A 15221-nucleotide genomic window follows, 5' to 3' on the forward strand; every position below is an offset into this window, starting at 1 on the left:
AACTCTGCATGGTGGGCAGGAGTTGCTCAGAGTGAAGCAGGAGGGGCCGCGGTGGAAGAAAGGCATCCACATGGGGAGCTGCACGAGCAAAGGGGTGAAGACAGGAGGACGCTGCACAGGTTCCAGGAGAGCAAGGTGACCTGAGGAAGATGCGATCTAAGCCACTGACCCTAGAAAACAGAGAGTAATTTGAGAAATGTTCAGGAGTGAGTTGGTGACCAAAGCCGGGGAGGATTTGGACTAGATGGGGAGGACTGGGGCAAGGGATGGGCAGACCCCTTGGGAATTTAGGAGAAAGGGCAAGGATAGACACGCCCATCAGGGAACGACGTGCATACAGCCGGTAGGTGGACGTGCAGAGATGCATGCAGGGAGCTGCCCAGGGAGTGGCCAAGAAGAGCATCAGAGCCCAGGACTCCAGCACCTAAAGGGTGGTAGAGGGACTGCTTTCCCTAAAACTTGATCTACTGATCACACGAAACTAATTCCAACTATTGTACTCAATTTTCTTTACTGAATTCTAAGACGAAAAAGTATTTAAACACGTATTATTATTTTAAGACATCTGTTATTTTGTTGGGACCCAGTCCCTAGTCCTTAGCAGAACTGTCAAAATGTCTAAGAATCTTGGAAATGGGTTCTTCTCGTGATTATGTGAGTAGCAAGACCATATTTGACCAACTTAAAACTATCATACTTACTATAGATAAAAGAGAACTAAAAAGAAAACCAAGGTCCACCTCTGATTGGCCATATTTCCAGCAGCGTGGGAGCACAGCCCCAAGGGACCACCACCAAGCGGCTCACCCACGGCCCTCCCGCCCAGGCCCCTAAGAGCGGCCAGCAAGAGCTTCGAGGTGGCCTAAGGCTCAGGAGGACCAGGCTTCAAGGCCCCCGAAGCCCATGCCATTCTTACCTGTACACAATTCTTTCCCTCTGCAAATCCTCCAAGCCACAGCACAGCTCTGCAGCATAGAAAATAGCTCTCTGCTCATCGAAGCCAGGGTTGCCCAAATTGTAAATGTGAAACTTCAGGTCCCCTCCATTCATAATGGTTAGCACCAAGCACAAGGAATCTTTGGTTTCGTAAGTGTAGCACAAGCTAACCTAAACACAACAGAATCATAAAAAACAAAACACAGAAACCTGCTCATTCATTGGGGATTTACTCCATTTGCTAACAATAATCAAATAATCCATGTTAGATTTATAATTAGAACACCCAACTACTGCTTGCTTCAGGGAAACGTACACCGTGCGTCATCTTGAACCTTCAACTACTGAAGATCTTACAGCTGCTCCGTATTGAAAGCAGAGAACCTTCTATGTCTAACTGAGTCAGTGTCAAACCTTCACAAAGACACCTGGGGTCACGATCCTCAAAGCTATGCTCTACTCACTGAGCACCGACAGGCCATACTTGCGGAATGTCTGCATTTAGCATAAAATTTAAAGACAGCTCCCAGCAGTGCAAGAGGGGTCTTGTGCTGCACACCCTTCCAACGTTTTGTGTTGTCAATCAACGCTGGTGGAGGTACGGTGGCCTCTTATTGTGGCTTTAATTCTCATTCCTCTGTATACGCAAATACGGAGGATATATTGCAAACCGTTTTCATGTATAATACTTATTATGTACTTGGAACTTCTTTTGTGAAGTGCCTGTTCAAGTTTTTTGCCCACTTTTCTATTGGTCTGTATGCCATTTTACACACACGAGTGCACACACACACACACCCTTCTGGGATTTTTTTTTTTTTTTTAAAGATAGCATTCCTTCTTTTTTTTTTTTTTTTGTAATTTTATTTATTTATTTATTTATTTATTTATTTATGGCTGTGTTGGGTCTTCGTTTCTGTGTGAGGGCTTTCTCTAGTTGCGGCAAGTGGGGGCCACTCTTCATCGCGGTGCACGGGCCTCTCACTGTCGTGGCCTCTCTTGTTGTGGAGCACAGGCTCCAGACGCGCAGGCTCAGCAGTTGTGGCTCACGGGCCTAGTTGCTCCGCGGCATGTGGGACCTTCCCAGACGAGGGCTCGAACCCGTGTCCGCTGCATTGGCAGGCAGATTCTCAACCACTGCGCCACCAGGGAAGCCCCCTTCTGGGATTTTGATTGGGATTGCATTTAATTCATTTAATCTATATGTCAATTCGGGGAGAAGCGACATCTTCACGGCACTGAGTCTTCCAATCCATGAACATGGTACCCCACCATTCATTTAGGTCTTCTTTAATTTTTTGTAATGGTATTTTACAGTTTCCAGTGTAGAAGTCTTGCACGTTTCGTTTGGTTTTTTCCTAGATTTTGATGTTTCTTGGTGCTACTGTAAATGGTTTCAATTAAGAATTTTCATTTTCTAATTGTTTCATATCTAATTGGTGCCATATCTAATAACTTGGCCAAATTCTCAATCAGTTTTCTAGAAAGTCTTGGACTGTCTACGCACACAATCATGTTGTGGTGGGGTGGGGGGGACTGGGGAGGAGGAGGAGGAGATGAACTTGACAGAGGTACCCGTCAGGACCTGCTGGTGGACCACACGCAGGAAGGGAAAAATAGAATCAAGGAGAAAGGAAAATATTTCTAGGTTCCTTGGGAGAGGCCAAGAATATAGAAACCAGAATGTTTTATTTAAGTATAATAAACCCAAACTACTATTTTTGTCCCTTTCATAAAGCTAGATCGTTTCAAGGTAGTTACAAAAATATGTTTAAAGCAACTCCAAGATGAGCCCATTTTATTTAAAGATTTTCACGTAATGCACAGAGGACTGACATATCATACACATTAACTCTTGCTATCACATTTAGATGATGGCTGTGAGGGTCTCTGTTTTGGAACATTCGTGCCCCAGCACAAAGCAGCTGACCTCAGTAGTGAGAAATAAATGACACCACAAATCCTTTTATAAATTGTCTTTCACTCTCCCCCTTCGACATGTAATTAGGTGTAGAGAAAGCAGGTTTGGAGACGAAAACCACACTACTTGATGCACGGCCTGGAGCCAGCGTCCCTGGGCTCAGTCCTTACCTGCGACAGTAAGGGTGAGGTCTGAGGCCTCCTACAAATTGGGATGTGCTAGTTGAGGGCGAGCAGTACACCTGCCGGTGTCAGAAAGGGGACAGAGGTGGAGACACGAGGCCCACCTGAGGAGCCAGATGGGCAGAGAAGTGTCTTCAAGTCTGTCGCTCAGCTGGAGGCTGCGACAAAGCGCAGGGTGAGCTCGGCCGCTGCCACAGAGGACGGGGCGCCTCGCCAGCGAAGAGTCACTGCCAGACCGGGCGGCGGGGGACAGCAACAGATTCATAACAAATCGCCACTGTTTTACGTGTGTGTCCAGTGAGGACTGAACGGGGAAGAGAGGGCTGCTCCTGGCACCTCTCCCCATGAACAGCCAGGAGAGCAAAACCCCGCACACGCTCAGCTAAGAAAAGGCACGAGCCCGGCAGCAGGTCTGCCGGAAAAATGCCGCTTATCCTGCACTCCACAGCGAGGACGGAGAGGAGATACTTACTACAAATCTACTGTGCACTTTTTCTAGGATTCTTTTTTCACTGAGAGCCATAGCTTCCCCTTTCCTTCTCTTTATTCTTTTCTTTTCTAGCTTTTTACAGGCATACATTTTCCCCGTGGCTCGCACTTGACAGGCACAAACCTAGTTTAAAAAGAGAGAAAAAAAGGCTTATATCTACCTGACAGTCCTTAGGCTACAAAAAGAAACCTGTGTTCTCCATGACAATTCCCTCCGGTAAAGAGCAGCATGGGATCTGCTGAGCCAAGACCACGGCAGTCACGGTCACAGCAGGGTCCCGAGGCAGCTCCTTCTCTCACACCCTCGGGCCCCCATCTACGAAGGTAGCTGAGGCCACCAAGGGCTTCATGAACTCGAGGATGGTGACAGTGGAACTCATGCACATGTGATCCTGCCGCATCTGCTTAATTTAAATATGTCTCCCTATTTCTTTCTACTTTTTGTACAAGAAAAAAAGTTTTTGAGACTAAATATTCTTGATTTTTTTTTAAATTCAAGAATAAGAAAATGTACTTCATAGAATCCATAGACTTTCATGCCTTTATCCTACTTAATTAGTTCTTAAAGTAATATTTGTATGTTACCTCACATTATGAAAATTTTCAAACATAGACAAGTGGAGAGAATAGTACAGTAGGCCCCCAGGTACCAGTCTTTCAGTTTCCAGGCTATCAACGCCTGGCTGTCGTGTTTCCTCCGAGCCCCACCCACTCCACACCCCAGACACACACACACACCCCAGAGACACACACACACCCCACAGACACACACACACCCCACAGACACACACACCTCCCCCACAGACACACACACACCCCACAGACACACACACACACCCCAGACACACACACACACCCGAGACACACACACACACCACACACACACACACCCCACACACCCTAGACACACACATCCCCCACAGACACAGACACACACCACACAGACACACACGCCACAGACACACACACACATCCCACAGACACACACACACCCCACAGACACACACACACATCCCACAGACACACACACCACAGACACACACACACATCCCACAGACACACACAGACACACACACACCCCCCACAGACACACACACACACCACACAGACACACACCACAGACATACACATGCCACACACATGCACACAGAGGATTACTTTAAAAAGTGAATATAAGACATGATATAATGTTATCCATCAATATAATAATTTTGATGGTAAAATATAAAGCTCATTGTGGAAAATATTGAAACTATTAATAAGGACAATGATAAAACACCCCAAATTCCAAGATAACTATCATTAATATTTTGCTGTATAAGTTTCTAAGTGCCCCTTTGTACACGTATGTGCACGAATATATACCTTGCTCCCACACAACCTCTGGTTTTTAGGGAAAATTGGGCTTATGTTACAGAACAGATAATATTTTATAACCTCCTTTTTTCATCTTACAGTGCGACTATTTTCTCCTCATTAAACGTTCTCCAAATATGTGACTATTCCAAAATTTATTTCATCATTTTCCTCCCATTAAGTCTCTGCACATCTCTTTATCGTGAACTTAAGTCCCTTTAAGTGGAGTTGCCAAATCCACTTTGCCTGAGGCAAAGGCGGCAGGCACTGCAAATCCTCAGATGCTCCCCACGACAACCGACAACCGGTGGGGCAGGGATCACTGTCCCCTCTGCAGGACGAGACCAAGGTGGGGAACCCAGATCACACAGCTGGAAGCGGGGGCACAGGAGCTTGACCGCAGGGCTGCGTGGGTCCTAAGGACGTGCTCTCTCCGCTGCACTGTGCAGCCTCCAAAGCCACGCACAGGGACGCCCACGCGGCCCCCCTTCCACTGCGCCTGCCTCAGCGCCCTACAGACCTGCTTTGGAAGACTTCGATCTTCAGTGAAAGCGCTGCTGTTGACAAATAAGACCAAAATGTTGGCCTTTCAAACGCACCGGAAGAGGTGGCAGTATTTGCAAAAAGTAAATGCACCACTGGCATTCGGATTGAAAGGACCCTGAGGCTGTCTGCCTTAGTCACAGGGTTCTAACAGAAGAGAAATGGACTATTCGCTCCCCTCCGGGCCTGACGCAGCTACAGCACATCCAGAACAAGGCTGTGAAAAACCACAGTGGTTTATTTGTCCATACAACCATCTGTTTGGAAACACACGTGACTGTGTTAAAGAGTAATCTATGAGATCATAAATACACCAAGTCTTTTCACGACAGTTAAAACTTGCTAACGTGTTCCCACTGAGTCCACTGTTAAAACTTCTGTGTGGCCAGAGCTAGAACTTCATTCTTTTGTAAACACAAGACCCATGTGTTTGAAACCTTCCTCTGCTGTTTACAGAGTCTGAGCTTTGTCCTCGCAGGTGGAGAGGGGCAGAATGTCGTGAACCCAAGCGCTCCAGGAGCGACAGAGGAGGGTCCCCGCAGAAGTGTCTGCTAGGAAGGGTTAGAGCAAGCATTTGGCCGGGTGATGTGCAACGTCCTAAAAGCTCTCCAGAACGGTATCAGAGGACAACACTGCTGACTCTCCCGGGGCAGTGGCCACGTGGACCAATTTCTTCCCACGTCAACTGCGAGTGGATGACACATCTCCCTGGTGGCGTGACACCTCTGGGGCCGGTGCTCTATTTCATGTTAGGGGAACTCTGGTGGCTTTCGCTCTGGCCTTCAGTTGGAACTTGGGAGCACACCTGCTGCAAATCACACGCAGACAGTACAACCTGCTCTGACCCGACACACACTCTCAGCTCCTCTACGGCTCGCCTGGGTCTGGGGACTTAGAAAGGCCTGAACTGAAAGTGACCATTCCAGATACTTAGTGAGGCAAGTGACATCTCCTTAAGTCACCTAAACAGAACTGCACGGGACTCTCTGTCCGCCTACCACAGTGGTCTCTATCTAGGAGTGCCATCGTATTTAAAGACCATCTCTCATGAATCTGTGGGTAGTTTCTTTAGGATTTTCCCAAATGTACACATTTTCTAACACCTTTCAATGTAGGTGTAAGGTACATACATGTCCGGAGTTGAGTTAAATGAGCATATTTAATAATATACTTTGTACTACGTGAACTTTTAGGCTAGTCCTAAATTAGGGAAATGGAGTAACAGAAATTCCACCATATGGAAACAGAATAATCTTTTCAGTCAGGACAACCTTACTGAGCTTGAACACTGAACATGAGAAAACAACTTAAGAAATACGAAGTGAAATGTAAAATCACACAGATAGTGAATTATTTTTTTTTCCCGGATCTCTGAATTTTTTAAAAGCTTGTACCCTCTGCTCAAAGTTCAACATTAATTCTCATGGTTCCTAAAATTATTCCCAAAACACACAGTAAGGAAATGAATGTACTGGTAAAGTCGATACATTACCTGAAGATCACGCTTTTCAGTTACCTTGCTGTCTACTTTTCTAGAAGTATTGCTCGTAGCTGGTCCCATACTACTTACCTCTCCAAATCCGCCTTTTCCTAGAACTCTGTAATGCCTAAATGTGTCCTTTGTTACTGGTTGCCTAATTAATTAAAAAAAAAAAAAAAAAAAAGCTTAAGGCCTCACATCACACTGCTATTTTGAAAGAGAAAAGCCTACCTAGCTCCTGTCCTAGCCTGAGTTAGGGAACCCCACTGCTCCAAGAGGGTGCCCAGGGCAAGGGTGCTAGGCTCAGGGCCTGTGGCTCCCCTCAGTGGGGCAGCTTTTCAGAGACAAGCACGTCGACATGTAAACTTGGTTGGAAACATGGAAGATAGTTGCAGAACAGTCCCGTTATCCTTACTAACTGAACACAAGCCTGCAGCCAGCCCACACTATGAAATATGTCTGTGTTCTTCGGCATGGCTCTTGGGGCCTGTCAGAAAGCTGCTGAGGGAAGTGACCTCGACAGTGAGCTGCCTTGTGAAAAAAGAACCCCAAAGGCGATGTTTACACCAAAGCCTCAAAAGAAACCTGTATGAACAAGAAGTGGAAATTTAATAAATCAATAATAATTGTAATCATAACTACAACAACAACAGTAGTGGCAGCTAACACTTTCTGAGCACTTATTTTGTGCACCAAGCACTGTGCTAAGCATTTTACACACGTTCCTCCGGTGACCCTAGCAGTCCAGGGGTGTGGATTCTATCATTACTTCTCTTCTCTTACAGAACAAGGACCTGTAATTACTTCTCTCCTCATACAGGCTATGTCACTGCCTGAAGGCACACGGCCAGTAGGAGGCTGAGCAAAGGCTGAGCCCGCAAAGACTCAACCACCACATGGGATTACGTTTCTGTGAACCTAGGATATGGTTTACTCTCTAACTACTGCAACAACAGGGCTAACTACCGTTTTAAAAAGAGAAAACAGAGTCCACTGGATCCAAAGAAATTGTGTAATGAATATTAATAATTTCTGTACAAAAATGCCATATACAACCCAAGATTTCCAGTAGTATTTTGACAGATGGAAAAGTATACATCAATCAGTATGCAGTAATGGAAGTTACTACTTGTTTTTACTGAATTTTAAATTAGAACATACCTTTCCAGCCATTTCCACTGTAAAAATCGAGAAAAATATGAGCTTTCTTGGTATTCTTCAAATGATTCTCCACTTAAATAGTCATGGACAATCCTAGAAAAAGTTTTTATGCAATTATGTACATTTGTTGCATTACAAAATGAAAACAACTGTGTTTTAGTGCATAAGTGAGCACTGGATATGGGAAAGGGAATCATTACACACAATTCAATACATTGAATTTTGCAGTTACAGAATTCCACACTCGTTTCTAATGCTACCAGTAAAAATATGAAGGCAAGAATTCAAAAGAAATAAAATCAATTTACCTTCCCAAAGTCAGAGGTTCTTTTTATGTATATGAATATTAGTGAAATAATTACTTGATAAAAATAATCTACCAGTAGAAAGACAAGAGTTTAAAATATATTCAGGGACTTCCCTGGTGGCACAGTGGTTAAGAATCCGCCTGCCAATGCAGGGGACACGGGTTCGAGCCCTGGTCCGGGAAGATCCCACATGCCGCGGAGCAACTAAGCCCGTGCACCACACTACTGAGCCTGCGCTCTAGAGCCCGCGAGCCACAACTACTGAGCCCGTGTCTCACAACTACTGAAGCCCACACGCCTAGAGCCCGTGCTCGCAACGAGAGAAGCCACCACAATGAGAAGCCCGCGCACCGCAACAAAGAATAGCCTCCGCTCACCACAACTAGAGAAAGCCTGTGTGCAGCAACAAAGACCCAATGCAGCCAAAAATAAATAAATAAAACTATTTATTTTAATAAATAAATAAATAAAGCACTCAATACACTGTTTTATGCTACACATTTCTTGAAGAAATTGTATGCAATTGGCCATGCTTCTGAGGTTTATTTATGATTTATTATAGTAGTAATACAAGTTTTACTTGGGGAGTAGACGAGGGACAGAATGCAGCCTGTCATTTAAAATGGCTCTTTACTAATGAGTATCCGCTGAGTGACCGCAAGCACTGTGCTGACGCCCGAGGGGACGTCACCTCGGGCCGTCCTGAAGGCTCTGACGGCTGGGCAAGAAGATGGCTAAGTCAGCGGCCAGCTAAGAGCCAGGTGTCACCAGGGTTCCCGCAGCTGCACCAGGGGGGCTGCAGCACACTGACCCTGGGCCGGGAGGCTGAGGGAAACGGTCTGAGCCGAAGCAGAGTCACGCCGATGGAGAGAGAAAGGAGCCATGTCCCGGACACGGCAGAGTCCAAGTGGGAGCGATCACAGCCACCCGGAAAGTTGCTACAGGATCGTAACTGAGGAGGCTTTGGGGATAATGCCAGCATCCACACTGGTTTTAGAATTCTGAGCAAGTCATCTGATTTGCTTCACTTGATTTTGCAAAAAAGAGGTTATTCAGATGTTCTTGGATTGACCAATGTTATAGCACAGTGATTCTCAAAAAGTGTTCCGAGGATCCCCGTGGGTTCCGAGACCCTTTCAGGGGGTGTTCAGTAATGAAACTATGTTTATAATAGTACTAAGACATGAATTACCTTTTTCAAACCCCATTCTCACAGAAGGGTTTTCCAGAGGCCACAAGAGAGGTGACAACGTTTTTGCTCTGAAGGATAGTGGAACATCTGTGTCATCTTATTTCTTAAGAACACAACCCACATAAACAAAAGCTCTTTGGGTCCTCAATAATTTGTAAGAGTGCAACAGGGTCCTGAGATGCTGCCACACCAATCCTAGACCTGCACTTGTCCTGGAGGCCAAGCCCTCACTTCCCAGTGGGGTGAGGACAGGGCCTGGCCTTGCCTCTGGGGCTCCTTTCCCTCGAGATCATGTGGGCAGCTCAACTCCCAGCCTTTCTGAACCAGTTTAAGAATTCCGACACTATCAGCTCAGCTAAATCATCTTTATAAAGGTACTTAAGCGTCTCCATGAAGGAACAACACAAATACCAACCGATTCTAATACATTTGTATATTTCACAGTGTATATAAATTAGTAAGATTAATGACTATAGTCAACTTACCAGTGTATCTCAATTTCACTTCCCAGTACTGCTTACCTCAAAAACAACAGACTCTGCTCCGCTGCCCTAGTCTGGCAGATAAACCTACTGCACACAAATTTTAAAAACTATGACATTTAAAACTGTGCATCAGTTCAGCACTGGTTTTTAATATGTTCATTTTGACGACCCCCACTAACCCTCACGTTGTGCTGATTCTCACCACAGCTTCATGTGGAAAACAGGGAGCATAAAGGAATCATTACGTTCATTATGCAGCATCAGGATTCTGGGATCCAAGACGAGAAAAGAAGGTTTGGGGGGAAACAAAGGCTGTAACAATACTGAGATGAGACAGAATAATAGAAAACACTGAAACTCCTAGACTATACATGGTATTGTGCTGAAGTCTCCAATTAGCCGACACCTTGCAACAGCCGATGGCAAATGGCCATTAATAAATATCTAGGGAGTGACAGTCATCAGTCGAATGAACTAAATCAAACAGAGAGATGCTTGGGTATCAACACTCGTTTAAAGATCAGCAACTGTTAAGTTGATGTCTTGAAATTTACGCACAGAGAAGGCAGAATTTCTGACCAGTCTCATATGGTCACGTGCAGCGCCCATGTTTGTCAATGTCAGGATAGAATTTCAGCGTCAGAAGCTGGAATAGGAAACAAGGATCCTCTCCAGAGCTCTCAGACACACGGCCCCGCTGACACCCTGACGTCAGACCCCTCACCTCCAGAGCTGGGAGATGGGGCACCCGTTTCCTCAGCCACCCAGTGTGCGGCACTTCGTCACGGCAGCCCCAGGAACCCGACACCGGTCCTGACAGAGCAGGCTCTCAACAGACATCTGTTGAGTGAATGGATGAGTGATAGCCGAATGTCTTTGTAAGTATACAAATGACTCCATGTTTTGGGCCAGGTCACCTCAGAAACCATTCTTTCTTCCTAGTACACAAGGAAGCTAAGTTCAGCCAAAGTGTTCTGGCTTAGGATTTTCCTGTCCTTATTGCAAAGATCTGCAGAAAAGATATTTTCAGCGAGTGCCAAGGTCTAAAAACAACACTTTATGGGACCCTTTTCATCCCAGAGCAAGCACTGCAGAAGGCTGTGCTGAGGGGCCAGGGCAGCAAAGTCACGCTCGTGACCGGGAGCTCCAGTGTGTCATTATGTCGTGTAGTTGTCACTCTTCACCTGCCTTTCTGGTGAAGGGGACCACCGTGGCCTGGAGAGGACACTCACATGGAGAAGCAGCTGTGAGCCCTGTCTCGGGCGGAGCCCCAGGATGTGTGCAGGGCCAGCTCGATCCACTCACCGAGTGCATTCCTTGAACACGTCTTTGGAAGGGTCCTCCTGCAGCTGTAGTCTGCACTCCTGCACGACGTGGGCCGGTATTTCTGGTAGAGGGGTTGCCGAACTCTTAAGACAGCACAGACCAAATGCATGACAATTAGTGATTTCATAATTTACCAACTGAAAACAGAATCTAACGCTTATTGTACCACAAAGTATATGAAATAACAGGTCAGAGGGCCACCTTCACCCTCCACCCCAGCCTCATTCTCCAGAGTTCAGTGTGTCACCTGCCTCTTCAGACCATTCCTATGCAGAGTCCCCAAGGGATATCTGCACACCCATCTTCACAGCAGCATTATTCATGATACCCGAAAGATGGAAATAACACAGGTGTCCGTCAGTGGGTGGATAGATAAACAAAATGTGGTCAGTCCCGACAACAGAATATTATTCAGCCTCAAAAAAGAAGGAAATTCTGGGACTTCCCTGGTGGTCCAGTGGGTAAGACTCTGTGCTCCCAATGCAGGGGCCCCGGGTTCGATCCCTGGTCAGGGAACTAGATTCTGCATGCATGCCACAACTAAGAGTTCACGTGCCGCAACTAAGAGTCCGCATGCCGCAATGAAGATCCTGTGTGCCGCACAACTAAGACCCGTTGGATCCAAAATAAATATAATAATTTAAAAAAGAAGGAAATTCTAATACCTGCTACAACCTGGATTAACCTTGAGGACATTATGCTAAGTGATATAAACCAGTCACAAAAAGATATACTATGATTCCACTTACATGAGGTCCCTAAACTAGTCAGATTCATAGAGACAGAAAACAGATGGTGGGTGCCAGGGGCTGAGCGGAGCGGGAAGTGGGGAGTTAGTGTTTAATGGGACAGAGTTACAGTTTTGCAAGTTGAAAAAAGCACAGGAGATGGATGGTGGTGATGGTTGCCCATCAACATGAATGTACTTAATTCTACTGAACTGTATACCTAGAAATGGTTCAGACGGTAAATTTTGTTTTTTTAATCATAATTAAAAATGTAAACACACACACTCAGAAATACACGCATTTTTCCCTCATAGAAATGGGATAAATATATATACAGTTTTGTAAGTATATGACGAATCCTACAAAGCTACCCTACTTTCTTTAATGACCACATGGTTTCCCAGAGCATGGGTTTCTGTTCCTCTTAACCATTCTAGTTGCCAGTTTTCTCCACTGCAAACACCACTGCCATGAACATCTTTGTAAAATTGTGTTTTGTTTTTGGGTTTTTAAATTTTTATTTATTTATTTATTTATTTATTTATTTTTGGCTGTGTTGGGTCTTCATTGCTGTGCGCGGGCTTTCTCTAGTTCTGGCGAGCGGGGGCTACTCTTCGTTGCAGTGCACGGGCTTCTCACTGTGGTGGCTTCTCTTGCTGTGGAGCACGGGCTCTAGGCGCATGGGCTTCAGTAGTCGTGGCTCGCCGGCTTTAGAGCGCAGGCTCAGTAGTTGTGGCGCACAGGCTTAGTTGCTCCGTGGCATGTGGGATCTTCCTGGGCCAGGGATTGAATCTGTGCCCCCTGCATTGGCAGGCGGATTCTTAACCACTGTGCCAGCAGGGATGCCCAGGATACACGCATTTTAAACGTTGATATTTATTGCAAAATTGCCCTCCAGAAAGGCAATTTCCTAATCACTCTACATTCTCACCAATATGTCCCCACGCACCAGTTTCCTATTCTCTTAACCCTCATCCAGAGGATTCTGGAAAAAGAAAACACATAGCAAAAATCTTGTCCAGATTTATTGAAAAAAGCACACAGATCATGTTCAACTGTACATTCTAGAAATGAGAGGTGCATTCTACACTCATTTCTGCCTATGGTATAGCTGAGTAACTACAGCAAAACTTTGTATTTTCTATAAATCAAAGCAGCTATTTCATCAAAGATGCTGAACTACTGATAGACATATACAACAAGTATACTCACATTTTCCCCCCAAAACCAATAATATTGTTATAACTAATAATGATTAATAGCTGTCATTTAAATTGCCTAATACAAGTGAGGCATTATGTCACTTAGCCTCATAAGAACCCGACGGAAGAGGCTCCAGGAGCTACAGACATTCTTGTACAGCCACAGCGAACAGTGGGGGAGCCAAGCCTGAACCATCCTCCCCCGAGACCAGTTCCTTCCTACGCGGCAAGCCCGCGATGAGGATAAGAGGGATCCATTCACTCCACCATTTCAGCAAAGAAGTCTGTTCACTCATTTACTCAACAAATACACATTGCTCCAGCCTAAGGACAAAACACAAAACAAGACAAAATTTCCACAGAAGACAAAGCTATTAAATTCCCACGCTTGTCTCAAAAATACACGTTTTACAGAAGTAGCTCTCAGTATTCTCCACAGTATTACTGCCCCTCCAAAGGTCTCAATTTCCTGAAGCTAAATTAAATAGCAGGTTAGTTCCATTAAGACTATTTAATGATTTACTCCAAATAGCGATCCTTTTTCAATACCTTAGAAAACATTTATATTAACCCAGAGCATGGGTTAATATAAGCTAAATTATATAAAGCTAAATTAAATAGAAGGTTAGTTCTACTAAGACTATTTAATGATTTACTCCAAATAGTGATCCTTTTTCAATACCTTAGAAAACATTTATATTAATAGAAATGTATTTCCACAGAAAGGAAAAGCAATGCTTCTAGTCTCCCATGAGCGGGGAAGTAAGGTAAGCTAAAGTATAGCAAGCTAAGGAATGGTACCACTGGCCAGATGCTAAACGTAAGCAAAGTGGGACACAGACGTCTGCTGCGGCTTTAAATTAAGGAACAAGAATTATTTTTCAGAAAAGGTAGTCACCAGGGAAATTTTACCAAATGACTCGGTGCCTTGCTTTTTAAAGTTCTGGACACCGAGAACTCTAATAGGAAAGTCCACTGATGGGGAAGAAGAGGTGGGTGGGTTTTGCAGATATATGCTTATTTTTTCTCTGTTGAAAATATACATCTTTATTATTTTTTAAAAATTGGGTTGTCTTTTTATTGTTGAATTGTAAGAGCTCTTCATATATTTTGGATACCTGATCCTAACCAGATACTGGACTTGCAAATATTTTCTCCCATTCTATAGGCGGCCTTTTATTTTTCTTTACAGTGCTCTTTGAAGCACTATTTTGATGAAGTCCAATATATCTGTTTGTTTTCTTTTGTTGCTGTCCTTTTGATGTCATATATGAGAAACCACTGTCTAAATCAAGGTGAAACGAAGATTTACACCTAAAAGATTTACAGCTAAGATTTACACCTTAGAAATTTCCTCTAAGAGTTGTACAGTGTTAGCTCTTATATTTAGGTATTTGATCCATTTGAAGTTAATTTTTGTATATGGTATTAGATAAGGGTCCAACTTCATTCCTTTGCATGTGGATATCCAGTTGTCCCAGCACCATTTATCGAGAAGACTATTCTTTCCCCCACTGAATTGTGCTGGCAGCTTTACTGTAAGTCAGTTGACTGTTTCTGGACCCTCGATTCTATTCCATTGATCTGTATGTCTGTCCTTATGCCAGTACCATACTGTCTTGATTACTGTAGCTTTGTAGTAAGTTTTGAAATTGAGAAGTGTAAGTTCTCCAACTTTGTTCTTCTTTTTTAAGACTGTTATAACTATTCTGGATCCTTTTAGTACGTGTATGAATTCTAAGATCAGCTTGTTAATTTCTGCAAAAAAAAGGAAGTTAAGATTTTGATAGGGATTATATTGAATCTACAAATCAGTATTAAGTCTTCTAATCCATGAACATAGGATATCTTTCTATTTTATTATAGTCCTTCTTTACTTTCTTTCAATGGTGTTTTGAAGTTTTCAGTGTAT

The 15221-nt window shown here is 44.3% G+C and overlaps 1 protein-coding gene across 11 annotated transcripts in view; it reads right to left on the reverse strand.

Annotated features, from left to right (window-relative positions):
* GRK4 (G protein-coupled receptor kinase 4) overlaps positions 1-15221 on the reverse strand; it is a 96764-nt gene that overhangs the window by 41621 nt on the left and 39922 nt on the right. For 9 of the 11 annotated variants that reach the window (XM_057546373.1, XM_007172292.2, XM_057546371.1 and 6 more), the window contains exons 5-9: positions 11359-11462; positions 8069-8161; positions 6998-7061; positions 3512-3652; positions 917-1107 (exon numbers count right to left, since the gene is read on the reverse strand). In XM_057546373.1, coding sequence (XP_057402356.1) covers positions 917-1107; positions 3512-3652; positions 6998-7061; positions 8069-8161; positions 11359-11462 — 593 coding nt within the window. The remainder of the gene's footprint in view (positions 1-916; positions 1108-3511; positions 3653-6997; positions 7062-8068; positions 8162-11358; positions 11463-15221) is intronic. The other 2 variants (XM_057546374.1, XM_057546375.1) reach the window with 2 other exon arrangements.

This window comes from Balaenoptera acutorostrata, chromosome 5, assembly GCF_949987535.1.
Source record: "Balaenoptera acutorostrata chromosome 5, mBalAcu1.1, whole genome shotgun sequence".
Classification (NCBI taxonomy): Eukaryota; Metazoa; Chordata; class Mammalia; order Artiodactyla; family Balaenopteridae; genus Balaenoptera; species Balaenoptera acutorostrata.